Source organism: Panthera uncia, chromosome D1 (genome assembly GCF_023721935.1).
Source record: "Panthera uncia isolate 11264 chromosome D1, Puncia_PCG_1.0, whole genome shotgun sequence".
Classification (NCBI taxonomy): Eukaryota; Metazoa; Chordata; class Mammalia; order Carnivora; family Felidae; genus Panthera; species Panthera uncia.
Genome location: NC_064808.1, coordinates 31,796,833 through 31,809,867, shown reverse-complemented (window position 1 = coordinate 31,809,867; position 13,035 = coordinate 31,796,833). Strand labels below are relative to the sequence as shown.

General features: G+C 39.9%; 1 protein-coding gene across 1 annotated transcript in view; it reads left to right on the top strand.

The window, feature by feature from the left end:
• The window catches only part of BBOX1 (gamma-butyrobetaine hydroxylase 1), a 51,800-nt gene that overhangs the window by 14,283 nt on the left and 24,482 nt on the right, over positions 1 to 13,035 (top strand). The window contains exon 3 of the mRNA XM_049649054.1: positions 5,269 to 5,467. Coding sequence (XP_049505011.1) covers positions 5,269 to 5,467 — 199 coding nt within the window. The remainder of the gene's footprint in view (positions 1 to 5,268; positions 5,468 to 13,035) is intronic.

Here is a 13,035-nt window from a genome sequence, read left to right as displayed (position 1 = left end):
GTACCAGGTACCTAACGATCCAAAACAAAAACGTATTTCTCTCCTTTCAAGCAACATAAACTTGTGTAGAAGCATGTTTCATACATCCTTGGGGAGACTTTTCAAGTTTGGTGGGATTATCACCTAGGGAAAAGGTTTTATGGATTTCTCCATCTTTTAAAATTCTAAAGAGTACTCAGACACAGTCAACTTTCAGGGGTTGCTCCCAGTCTCTAGTCCTCATTAGAAAATAAGCAAAAGGGAAAAAAGGCAAAGGTTTGTTTAGGACACAGAACATATTAGTTTTCTGAAAATCTACTGAGTGCCAGCCTTGGGCTATATGCTGGGGTTGGGGGAGGGTAGAGAAGGGGGCAGTAGTGGTGAGGAAATAAACATATAGGACATGCTCTCTGTCCCTTGCAAGGAATTTGCAATCTAGTGAAAGACAGAGAAGTCCTGCGTGACGGACCCTTGCTTATTTTTCCATTTAATCTGTTACCCTCCCCTTTGCTTGGGTTCTAGGCCCAGTAACTCTGAGCTCCCCCAACAAGATTAGAGATTCCCCCTCTTCCTACTGTCCCTCCCACTGGGATTCTTTTCTCCCTACCCTTTGCATAACTGCCTTCTTTCACCCCCTGGGCTCTGACTTAAGTAACATCTCTTCTGTGAGACCTTCCTTAACTGCCAGGTCTAAAACTGCTCCCCATCCTGCTCCCGGTAACTGTTTACCAGAAGACATTCACCCCATTTGTTACCTCCATAGCACTTGCGACAATGTTTACTTTTAGGTGTTTGTTTGCTTCCTTGCTTAGTCACTTTTTCCCTCCCAAGGGCAGCAATCACATCTATTTTTATTCACTAAATGTGATCTCTTTTGCATAGCTAGGCTTTCAACAAATATGTGTTGAATAAGTGCAAGCTTATTTCAGCATAATGTGGTAAGCACTGTGACTGAGGTGTGTTTTAATGGCAAGGGACCACAGAAGACAGCCTTCGAGCCCATTCTTACAGACCCCAAAGGAGGGCATCACAGAGTGCCCCGCCACAGACCCTCAGTGCTCTTCTCATGCACACCTGCCACCTTCTAGTGCACAACCGCCACCCTGACACTCTGCTAGAGGCCTTTCTCTGCCTGAGGAACGTGCTTGGCTAACACACAGAGAAGGCCAGAAAGACCCAGAAGTGAATGCCTAGAGAAGCAGCCAATGAGGCGTGGCCATGGGTGGCCTGCACACCCCAGCTTCCTTGCCCCTGGGTGGGATGACTGTGCAGTATCATCTACAGTATTGCCATGAGGGCCAGCAGTTCCCTTAACCATTAATTGAAATGGTTTTCTGGGGCGCCTGGGTGGCTCCTCAGTTGAGCGTTTGACTTGGGCTCGGGTCATGATCTCGTGGTTTGTGAGCCCAAGCCCCACGTCGGGTTCTGCACTGGTGATGTGGAGCCTGCTTGGGATATTCTCTCTTCCTCTTTGCTTCTCGCCTGCATGTTCTGTCTCTCTCTGTGTCTCCGTCTCTCTCAAAATAAATAAATACACTTAAAAAAAGTTTTAGTGGTTTCCAGAGGCTTCCTTCTCTATCTTGCTTCCCCCTCTATTAGTTCTTCCACAGGATACCTCCTTAATACATTGCTTGCATTCAAATCCTCATCTCAGGTCAGCTTCTGGAAGATCTCAGTCTGAGAGGACAAGTGATCAGATTCTTGAGACCTGTCAAGTTCACCTGACAAGAAATAAAATAATGTCTAAAGGCGCAGGATCCCCTTAGCACAGAAAAGAGACTCGAAGTCCTAGTTCCACCGAGGTACTTCTCCTCTACTGGGGTCAGATTTTGGTTTTGGCTGGGCCCCTGCCAAGTATTTACAGGAAAAGATAGTAAGAGTTTGACTGATCTTCAGCCTATTAGACGAGCTATTTCAGAGCCAAAAGCACAGGTCAGTGCAGGTGGACAGAAGGTTCTAAACTCCAAATAACACATTGCAACCCAGCATGCTGTACTCATGAATCTTTAACTAAAGAGCTTCTTTGTGTCTTTTCCTTTTTTTGAAATACAACTCAGGATCCAGGAATGCGATGCCTCCCTGTGAAAAGGAAACCTTGTACAAATGGTTCCTTGAAAGCCAGCATGGAGCTTGGTTCATAAATTTTATGATGTGTGAAGCACATGTTCAAGGAAGTATTTATTAGTAAGGCCATAAGTTAAATTAGAAAGGGTGGTTCATGCCTTAAATATTCCGTCATTTTCCATACCGTTTATGTATCCAGATCCAAGTGTGAAATTTAAATTTGCTTTTAATGTATTCACCTGACAAATGATTTACTCTAGTCAAACGTATTTTCTCCGGAGTCCCCTGTAGTTATGTTTTTGTAGTTGGGAGAGACTGGGGAAACACTTTTAAACTGGGTTTTCAATGTTAAAGTTTCTGTGCAGATATCATGAAATGATTTTAGGTGGATTTATTGAAATGTGGTTCTCCCTGCAAAGTAGAGTATTTTATATCGTGGATACTATGATGAATTTAGAAACTGGTTGGTCACCGTGTTATCTCTGAAAAATCACACTTAGCAGACTGAGTGTATGAGTGGCTCACAGTAGAACACAGGTTCTATAATGAGCTGTAGCCCCTGGTTGCTGATTTTTGTAAAGCACTTTCTAGGGCGTGCCAGGATGAGAGCTATAGTTGGAAAATTGTGAAGTTTGCAGAACTTAAAAGGCATTGTAACCACCTTCTGGTAGTCAACTCTTATAAATCTGAAATTGTGGAGGATACGCTATGTGTAGTCAGCCTTGCTTCCTACTGGAGTCCCAGTGTGAATATGGTTAATTTTATACATGTAAAGAGTAACAACATGTTTACTGAAAGAACCTAACTCATCCTGTGCTTTTAAAACAAAGAATAGTGTGTGTTTGGATGCGCAGCTGTGTATGTGTGTGGGTGATTCTGTAGTGGGAAAATGACTCCTGTAGAAACAAAAACTCATTAAAACATACTATAAATGTATAGAGATGTACATAGTGTGTGCCCTAAGGAGATCCTCCTTGAAACCACAAAGTAGTCAAAATGCGAACTCAAAGTTTTTAAAACATTTACATCTTGTGAAAATGTCTTTTTCAATCTCTATGTATTATATTTCCCTGATACACCATTGCTGACATTCTCTGGAAAGTGATAATGGCCTTAAGTAAAAGCAAACCAGCGTGGACCCCTGAAATGCACTGGCATACGTTAAAGAGAAGCTAGCTGGTTTTTAATTCTTGGTTCATCTCACAAAAGATGGACAGCAATGTTGTAGTGTTGTGCCATGAAACCTACTCATCATGTTTTTTGCTGCATTTAAAATCGGGACTAGGAGCCAAAGTTTATCTTTAACTTTTTTTTTTAATTCCAGCATAATTAACACTCAGTGTTACATTCAGGGTTTACCTTTAAACACCAGTGCTTAAACAAGTTCAGACAACGTGGTCCTAATTGTAACATGCTTTCCTTTCTTTTTTATCTAGTAAATTTCCTTTATAAGGGACAGAATAAGCAATAGACATTCACACATCTGTTCTCTCATATGCGACAACAGCATTTTAAGGCATCACTTGTTTATTTTATGTGTAGTTGTTAAAATTACAGACTTTGGAATTCGTTGCCTGGATCTGACTAACCAGCTCTGCAAATCATTAGCTCTGCATGACTTGGATCTTTGCTCCCTCTTCTATAGTTTGGGAATGCTGAAAGCATCTATTGCATATTTATATTGTGGACATTAAAAGAAATAATATATGGGAAGCACCCAGCACTGTGCCCGCCATCTTGAAAGTACTCAGCAAATGTTGGCTATTATCATTGATGGTAGTAGCAGCACTGGTCTGCTATGTGCCAGGCACTGAACGAGGCTACTTGCATTATCTCACTGCGTGGTCAACAAATGACCTGCAAGGTAGATGTAACCATGGGCATTTTGTAACTCGAGAGGCGGCAGCTCAGAAAAGACACTAAGAAACTAGCTGGCAAGATGCAACCCAATGAAGGAAACCCAGGCCCCTCTGCCTCTGTGTTCTTACCCCTGTTCATGTCCTCTCTCACACGGTACCAGCTGCATGTGGCTGTTTAGCTGGTGGCTAACTAGCTGGTGGAAGTTCAGGAAGTGACCTCCTGAACCTGCTGGGACCTTTTCACTTGTAAAGTACCATGTGACTCCTAAGAAATCCCTGTGTCTGCAGAAACAGCCATGTTGACATCAAAGGGGGAATGATTTCCAGTCTACACCTACTGCACGGGAACATTGACCCATTCCTCATTCTTCAAGTGGGGGCTTTGGGGTTGTTTTCTGTAACGTGACATATGTTCCCCCAGTTAGAAGATTGAGGCATTGCTCAGGATGATAATTGAGATAGTAAGATCTCATTCTGTCACTTGTTAGGAAGGTTTGCCTTCCTAAGGCAAACACTTTCTTCCAAAAATGAAGAAATCAAATGGATTAACTAGAGTTGGGTATTTCCTGAATGCAGTTGCTAATATCTGCGTTGTTTCCCTTGGCAAAATGACATCTTTGCGTTCCGCCTCCTTTAGGAGAGACTGGTTGGCTAGCAAATTATTTTCTTCCCTTTGTTTTCCTTTCTGTTTCTTAAGTAAACATTTTTTATGAGCATTTGATCATGAGGGATTTGACTTTATCTGGTGTGGCATTATCATCAAAGGGTCTACATAAAATGCATCTTTTATACATCCTATGACCACACCTTTCACTTTTTCGTCCCTATGGACTGTTTTTGTTGACTCCAAAGAATGATTTGGCCTCAGAGAAAGCTTCTTATCAAGTGAAATAAGAGGAAGAAGGAGTTGTACCTACCAAGGCAAACACTCCTCCCACCTCCAGAAATACGCATATGCTGTTCTAAGTCCATCATTCAGATTTTATCATTTATTTGGAGCTGAGCAATGCTACTTGGTGATTAAAACACACAATATTTCGGCATTATTTCCAAGCAGAGTCCAGGCAAAGAAGCCCTAAGGACATACAGATCAAGAGCTATCCACAAGTTAAACATTCCCTCAACACATGAGGTATAGTGAATACCTGTCATGGGTCAGGCAATGGTAGGCAGGAGGTATATAGTAGATTGGCATGTCTCCAGGGAAGAAAATCTGGTAGCCTGGGTATTCCTAATATGACTGAAATTCTGTAAATTCCATGATAAATCAAAGGTCAGCTTCAATGAACTAGCCCCTTCTCGGAGATTCTCATTTTATATAAACACAATGTAACCCCACCTGGTTTCTTTCTTTTCTTGTTCACAGAATGTCAGTACTGGGGCTCAGAGCTCCAGCTACCTACACTGGATTTTGAAGATGTTTTAAAAAATGAGGAACATGCATACAAGTGGCTCTCCAGCCTCAAGAAAGTAGGCATAGTACGACTCACAGGAGCATCTGACAAACGAGGAGAAGTTTTAAAACTTGGGAAAAGGATTGGTTTCCTTTACCTTACATTTTATGGGTGAGTCACCAAATAGTCTGTATTCTGCCGTTATATGTAAAGTTTGATATATTTCCCAGAAGAGGGACACTTTACTGGAGATACAAAATTTCCACAATGCCATGAACAGGAAGCCAGATGAGAAGACGAATCTAAAAGTGGGATTTCCCTGAGGATAACTGAAATCTTAAGGGATCCTAAAAGCCCAAAGACATCAGACATCAAAGACAGGCTAGTGATGGATGGTGTGTTAGTTTGCTAGGGCTGCCCTAACAGAATACCACAGACTAGGTCGCTTAAACAACAGAAATTTATTTCCTCCCAGTTCTGAAAGCCAGAAGTCTAAGATCAAGGTGCTGGCAGGTTTGGTTTCCGGTGAGAGCTCTCTTTGTGACTTGGAGATGGCCTTTCCTCTCTGTACCTGCATTGTTGGTGTCTATTCCTCTTCTTATAAGGACACCAGTCCTGGTGAAGAAGAGCCCCAGCCTTACAACTTCATTTAACTTTATTCACCTCCTTAAAGGCTCTTTCTCCAAATACACTCATATTGGTGGTTAGGGCTTCACCATGGGATTTGGGGGAGGGCACAATTCAGTTCACAGCAGGTGGGATGGAAGACTGTGTTTCTCCAAGATTTTTATAAATACTGAAAGTTCATTAAAGTTTTACCACCCAAGACTCAGTGCAAAATAAAGTAGGGCCCTGGGGAATTTAAAGCCGCCCACCACATGTGTTAAAAAAAAAAAAAGATAAAAGTAACCTGCAAAAAATTAGGTCTATGCACTTCAGCAAGTAACAGGAAATGTAACTGACTTTAACTTTGAAACCGAGAAGCTGTTTGCATAAGAATTACCTGGGAGGTAACATTAATTATGGATAAGAAACACTCACAACAGGAAACACTTTGGTGCAAGTGGGGATATTACTGTATTTCTAATCTGTAGGGTGAACCCTTCCTGTGATGTATACAATTGCTCTTGGGCTCTGCTTGAGCAGAGCACATTGGGAGCGAAAAGAACCTTCAAAATCCAAAGGTTGCAAAACTGGTAGCACACAGGCTGTATTCAGATATGTTTTATTTGGCCCACAGGATGTTGAAAGAAAATAGAATTCATTGTCAACACTTAAAAACTGGGAGATTTTACATTAAATATGGATCTGACTTTTCTTGAAAAATCAAATCTGGCAACAACTGAGACTAAATCCCTACATGGCAACCATCTGCTTGAAGGGAGCATGTTCTCACTCTTCAGTTGCATAAATTCCGCCCCCCACCCCCACCCCCACCCCCACCTCAGACCTACAAGGGCCCTGCCTGCCCTTGAGTTTGCCATCCCTAATCTAGAGTAAGATCCTCTTGCAAGACTCTACAGACGTAGATAAACAGAGGATTCAAAAATATCCCACCACTTGCCCCCACTGATTTGATCAAGTTGATTCACAGCAGGGGAACCTGGGTTGCTCAGCTGGTCAAACGTCTGACTCTTGATTTCAGCTTAGGTCATGAACTCACAGGTTCATGAGTTTGAGCCCCATGTTGGGCTCTGTGCTGACAGCATGGAGCCTGCTTGGGATTCTCTCCCTCCCTCTCTCTCTCTGTCCCTTCCCTGCTGTCTCTCTCTCTCAAAATAAATAAATAAACTTAAAAAGAAAAGTTGAATCATGGCAGAAGACTCTATCATGTTTAGGCTTAGAAGACCCAGCCTCCACCCCCACCCCAAGAATTTACTTCCACCATTAGCAAAATTACATCAAGATTGTTCTCTCCCCTACATCTACAAGAATTTAAGCTGTTCTAGAGATTATATCAGTAACAAAAGACAAAGGAAAGAGGTGGAAAAGCCTTGAAATTATTAACAGCCTCAACCCAATATTTGTTCTTTTTTTAATGTTGATAATTTTCTGACACAGATATTATCCACCTGTACACCAATAAGGAAACTGAAGCTCAGAGAATTCAACTATAACCCAAGTTTTCACAGGTAGTAAAAAAAAAACAAAACAAAACCAAAAAAACCAGAGTTATAACTGGGGTCTGTTTTATCCATGGGCTTCCTAATCCACCTCACTATTGATGATATAAAGCTAGAACATGCAAAGGATGCTTTTAGGCACCAGACATAAAGAGAACACTACAAACTAGATCTCTTCTATGTTCTTTTACTCAATTTTTATTTAGTGACAAGACACTTTTTGTATCTATGCAACCCATTTCATAATTGCACAACTGCAGCCAAATCCGGGGGGGGGGGGGAGTGGTCTTTGTTATAGTTTTCTAATACTCACCCCCATCCCTCACATTTAGGGTCAGATTCTTTGTCCTGATTCATAACTTACATTTCATTTTGTTTTGTTGTTACAAATCCTAAAAAGGCTTGATAATTTGGCCCCTGATCTAACATTGTGAAATTTATTGAAATAAATATTCAAAGTTGGTTGTCAAAAACAGATCAGACCTTCTGCTACTGTTACACTTTGTTTGTCCAAGACCTTTGCATCTAACCAGGCAGGGTTAGCCCTATTCCACCTCATCCTCTGTGCAGAGGTCACATCTGTCTTCTGAAGCTCTCAAGCTATACCACATGCTAAGAAATGCCTTTCTGCCCACCTCACTGCTACATCTACAACTGATTACCAAGATCTCTATTGTTGTTGTTGTTGTTGTTTTTGTTGGTAATTTTTTATTCTTTACCTCAAGAACTTACAGAAGAGGACAGTTTTGCTATTGTTGCTTTGTTTGTATTTGTTTGCTTGTTTGATTTTTATTAAGAGGATAAGAAAAGTAAGTGTTTTCCTCAAGTTATTTTCCTTTTTTGCTCCTTCCCACAATCATGTGGAAAGCGATATTAAAGTTTCTGTAACATGGGATTTAAAAGAAGGGATATTTAGAGCAATAATTCTCCACTGAGGTTGCACATTGGTATAACCAATTTAAAAAATGCTGACATTTGGGTCCAGTCTCCAGAGATTTTTCAAAACAGGATTTGGATGTGATCTGAGTACCAGGACTTTTTAAAACTTTACAGGCGATTCTCATGTGTAGCAAAGGTGAAAACCTTTGGTTGAGAGCAGGGGTACTTTAAGAGAAGGCGGGTCTCTGTGGTATAGAGCTTGGGTGCTTTCTATCCTCCCAACTCTCACAATTATGTACATGAAGTGGCATTTTTCATGTTCTTCTTTGTACTGTGGTAGGGCCTGGACACGACTTCTCTTTATAACAATCAGTAGTTGCCTTAAACATGGTCCCTCTTTTTCATAGCTTTGTTTCTCCACTGGCAAAGTGCCTTACTCTTGTTTGAAAAAGTAACTGGCAGGTGAGTGAGTGAATGGAATGAATAAATGAAGGCAATAAATAATGGAGAGAGGGGACTGCCAGAAATAGGAGAAGGATAGAGAAAGGAAAGCAGGGAGAGGAAGGTTAAAGGGCAACTTTGCATTCCGTGTAGATTTCTCAAAGATCCTGGTTTCTACTCTTGCTTAGATGCCAAAAATAATAATAGGGTGGTGCTACTTTAGACATGCCCCACTTGGGAAACAAATATCCACCTAGCACTTTGCCATTCAAATAGGATTCCATCCAAATAGTTTAGAGAACTTGAATTGCATGGGTCTAAAGTAAGAATTATAAAATCTATTTTTTGTTCTTAGCTCTTCTCCCAATTGTTAAAGCGTTAGTGGGGTATATAAAAAAAAACAAACAAACAGTAGATTCCAGTATTTTGCACAGTTTCAGCATATGGGAGGTAAGGAATAAATGCTTAATGATTGATGAACACCTGGATGTTTTAAAAAATACATAAAGCAGCAGATAAATGCAATAATTATTCAGCACTTCATACTCCTAAAATTATGTTCAAATACTAAATCAAAATGGTAATAGCTTTGAGGACAAAAGTATATGTCATTTCCACATCTATATTTTCTCAGATGCTTGTCATTATTTTGTTAAGTCAAATCCAAATCCTGTATTTAAACCTTTAATTTGGATCGATATAGTTTTATAGAGTGGGGCCAAAAGCCTCATCTCATGTACCTGAACTTTCTCCCCAAATCAATAAAAATACCTTCCTGAATATTTTTTTCTAAATTTTTATTTAGTCATTTAAAAGATTATGTATAATTAATATACAGTGTTATATTCATTTCAGGTGTACAATATAAGCAATTCTATACATTACTCAATGCTCATCACAATAAGTGTACTCTTAATCCCCCTTATCTATTTCGCGCTTCCCCACTCACTTCCCCTCTGGCAACCACCAGTTTTCCCTGAAAGGGCAAAATCATACTCCAAAAATATTCCTTTTCCAATTGGTGGAACAACAAAATAAATTGGCTAGGTCAGGGTTTTATTATTCACATCATATTTACATGTAATGGTGTGTGTGTGTGTGTGTGTGTGTGTGTGTATGTGTGTGTGTGTGTATGTGTGTGTGTGTGTGTGTGTGTGTGACACACACAAAGAAGGAAGGGATTCAGTGTGCATTTTTTAAAAATATTTACGACCAGTATTGGGCATTAAGTAGGTATTCTGCTAGTAACTAGCACCCAGGATAATCTTTGAAAATAAGGCTTGCATAGCTCATGGCCATTGTCGCTGTCATTTTGAGCTCCTTGAAGGCTGAAATGGTGGCCTAATCATGGTTATATCTTCAGTACTAGCTCAGTGCCTGACATACAGTGATCACCCAGGAAATTTTAATAAAAGGGAATGTATGCTAAGATATTGAGCAATTCATTTGGCCAAGATGACAAAAGTTGTTTCTTAGCATTGTCGGTATTTAGTTAGAAAATTAACCTTGTGAGCAATTCTGAGTGACCCTTCATCAGGAAGTTAAGCAGAAGAGAATACAAATTTCACCCTTAGCTAACAAGACTGCCTTCTTTCCAGAATACAGTCCAGAAGTTTCAGCTTTTCTTCTTTCTAAGAATGCTTTATTTGCTGGCATAAGCAAGTTGCATTAACACATGTAGCAGGGATTAGACAAATAAGAATAATGAGGTGAAAATGAAAAATATGTTTTTCTGAAACACCAACATAAGGAATAACATAGGCAGAGACAATGAAGAAAAGGGATAAAAGAAACTTAAGGATCTTGGTGGTAGTCAAATTTTATCTTGTGGAGACCAGCATGGAAGCTGCATAATTATTGAATAAAACTTATACAGTCACATGTTGTAGTGGAAATATTTAAATAAATACTTTGGAACACTTCATTCCAAAAATTAAGGGGAGAACTGAGGACTCAACACCCCGCAGCATCTGTATTACATTACTGCCCAGAGAGCTGCCCATAGGACCAGTAGAGGATCAGAATTGAATCATGGCTCCACCACTGGCTATTCGTAGGGGAGAAGGTGATCTAAGCTTTTCATGTAATTTCCTGGAGCTCTATGATTCTCCTCTCCTGAGGACTTGCTTCTCTCTTTCTACAGGACTATTTTAATACCTGGCATGCCCTTTGAAACCTTTAGATGAAAGTTTTCTGGAAAAATGTAAGAGGCTACAACTGCTGCCCAGTTCTTGCATACAGGCTTCATCAGATGAATAACATAATGTCAAGCCTAAAATGTTTCTAGTGGGCTGTTTGTCAAATACACCAGCCAGGCCAGTTAAGAATTAACAATATTGAAATGGCCTCTGGGGAGTACAAGAATATATCCTTTCCAGCATTCACTGGATTTCTGCTAGCATTTCTGTAAGCCAGCCCAGCAGCATTTCACACATTCGGTTGTATTAAAGATTGAGGGTGTATGAGTGAAAAATATGATTATTCCTTGGCAGCTGGCCCCTTAGAAATCGCTCCTACCATTAGCACTCCCTCCAAACCTGACTTTGAAACAGCTACTTACTTGATACACATGTTACCAGAAAACATTTGTGAAGTGTGGGGACTAAACAGGGAAAGAAAACAAAACAAAATGAAACAAGTTTACCCATTTTGGTGAAGTTTCTAGCCAAGAAATTGCTGGAGAAAACCACATAGCCCTTCTTGAATAAAAATGGCTTCTGAGTTATGAAAAATCAACCTAAAAAGTAATTTAGACTTGGGAAGAAAACAAAGGAAACCTGTCTTAGTTCTGAAACTAGTTGTAGTACCTCCATCCTTCTTGGTAAAAAATTCACTCTGGGATTTCTTCGTGAGTTGTTTAGATTTAGTACTGACCATCATCGTGTTTAAGTAGAGGGGAGAGAACCTTTAAAATATGTATTCTTGTGAGCATTAGGGTTTCCCAAGCAAAGTAACAGTCTCTGTTCTCTGGGCCATTGTGAACCCCAGCTTACGTTATCAGCCAAGAGACAGTCCCTGGGGTTCCCTTTGTAATATTCAATTTCGCAGTAATTAAAGTTGCTGCCAACAAAACCACTTGAGTATGAGGTCATCTCATGAATGAAAGGAAAAATAATTTCTGTGTCTCATGCTCCCCTCGAAATCACTTGAGGAAATTTTGAGACCCTAACAAGCCACTTGCTTCTCCACAAGCCCTGACCACCCCCCCCCCACCCGGCCACATCCCTTACCTCCTTGGTTATCCCGAGTATCCAGGACAGGCAGCTAGTAATGGAACGGGGAAAATAATTGTCTATGAAGCACCTTTTACATGCTAAGTATTGAACTCAATGCTTTAGAGTCATTATCTTGAATCTTTGCAATTCCAGTAAGCACCAATACCCCCATTTTAGAGATAAGGAAACTGAGGCAGAAGAATCAGGCTTCAAACCCAGGTTTACCTGATTCAACACTCTGGAGTCTTTCCTTTGCACTGTACTCCTATGGCAGTTTACCCAGCATCCCCCCATAATTCTTAAGGCCGTAATAATGATTAACTAATTACTATCAAATGTGGCTTCTACTCATTTACGGCTCAGATGCAAAGGAATAATTTAACAGGGGTATATAGAAATTTGTCAAACTAAGTCATGACAACAGCACCAGAATATTTATTCCCATACCCTCTATTAAATTCAAATTATAGCCAACTGTTTATGCAAAGGGAAAGTGACAGTTAACAAGGAATCAGAGAACTTGTGGCAAGAAAAGATAAAGTTTATATTTTAATCTTTCACATCAAAAATCTAAACTAGCATCTAGATCTTGTTCTGATGAAATAAATTAAGCACAATTTGACCTAACACCCCCCCCCCCAGAAAACCACTAAATGTGCTTAAGGCGGAATTCTCATAAACTTTTTTTTTTTTTAGCAATGCATTGCATTCTTAGTTTTTCATGATGAAAGCCTTCAGAACCTTGGAAGAAATTGCTATAACATTTTTCTCTATGTTTATAGAGGTACTTGTTACCTTTCTATCACTATCTGTCTTTATTTTTATTATTGGGAGTATTAACCTTTCAAAATAAATTAAAAATAAATTTCATTTCTCATGGTGAAATATAATACAGACATAGAAAAATCACACAAAACAAATGTATAGCTTAATAAAATTTTATAAGCCAAACACTCTTGAAACATCATGCAGGTCAAGAAATAGAACATTACCAGTCACTCCAGAACCCATCCACATACCCCAAAGGATCACAAACCCCTCTTTCTCCCCAAATTCTTTCCTGAAAAATCTTTCCTGAAAG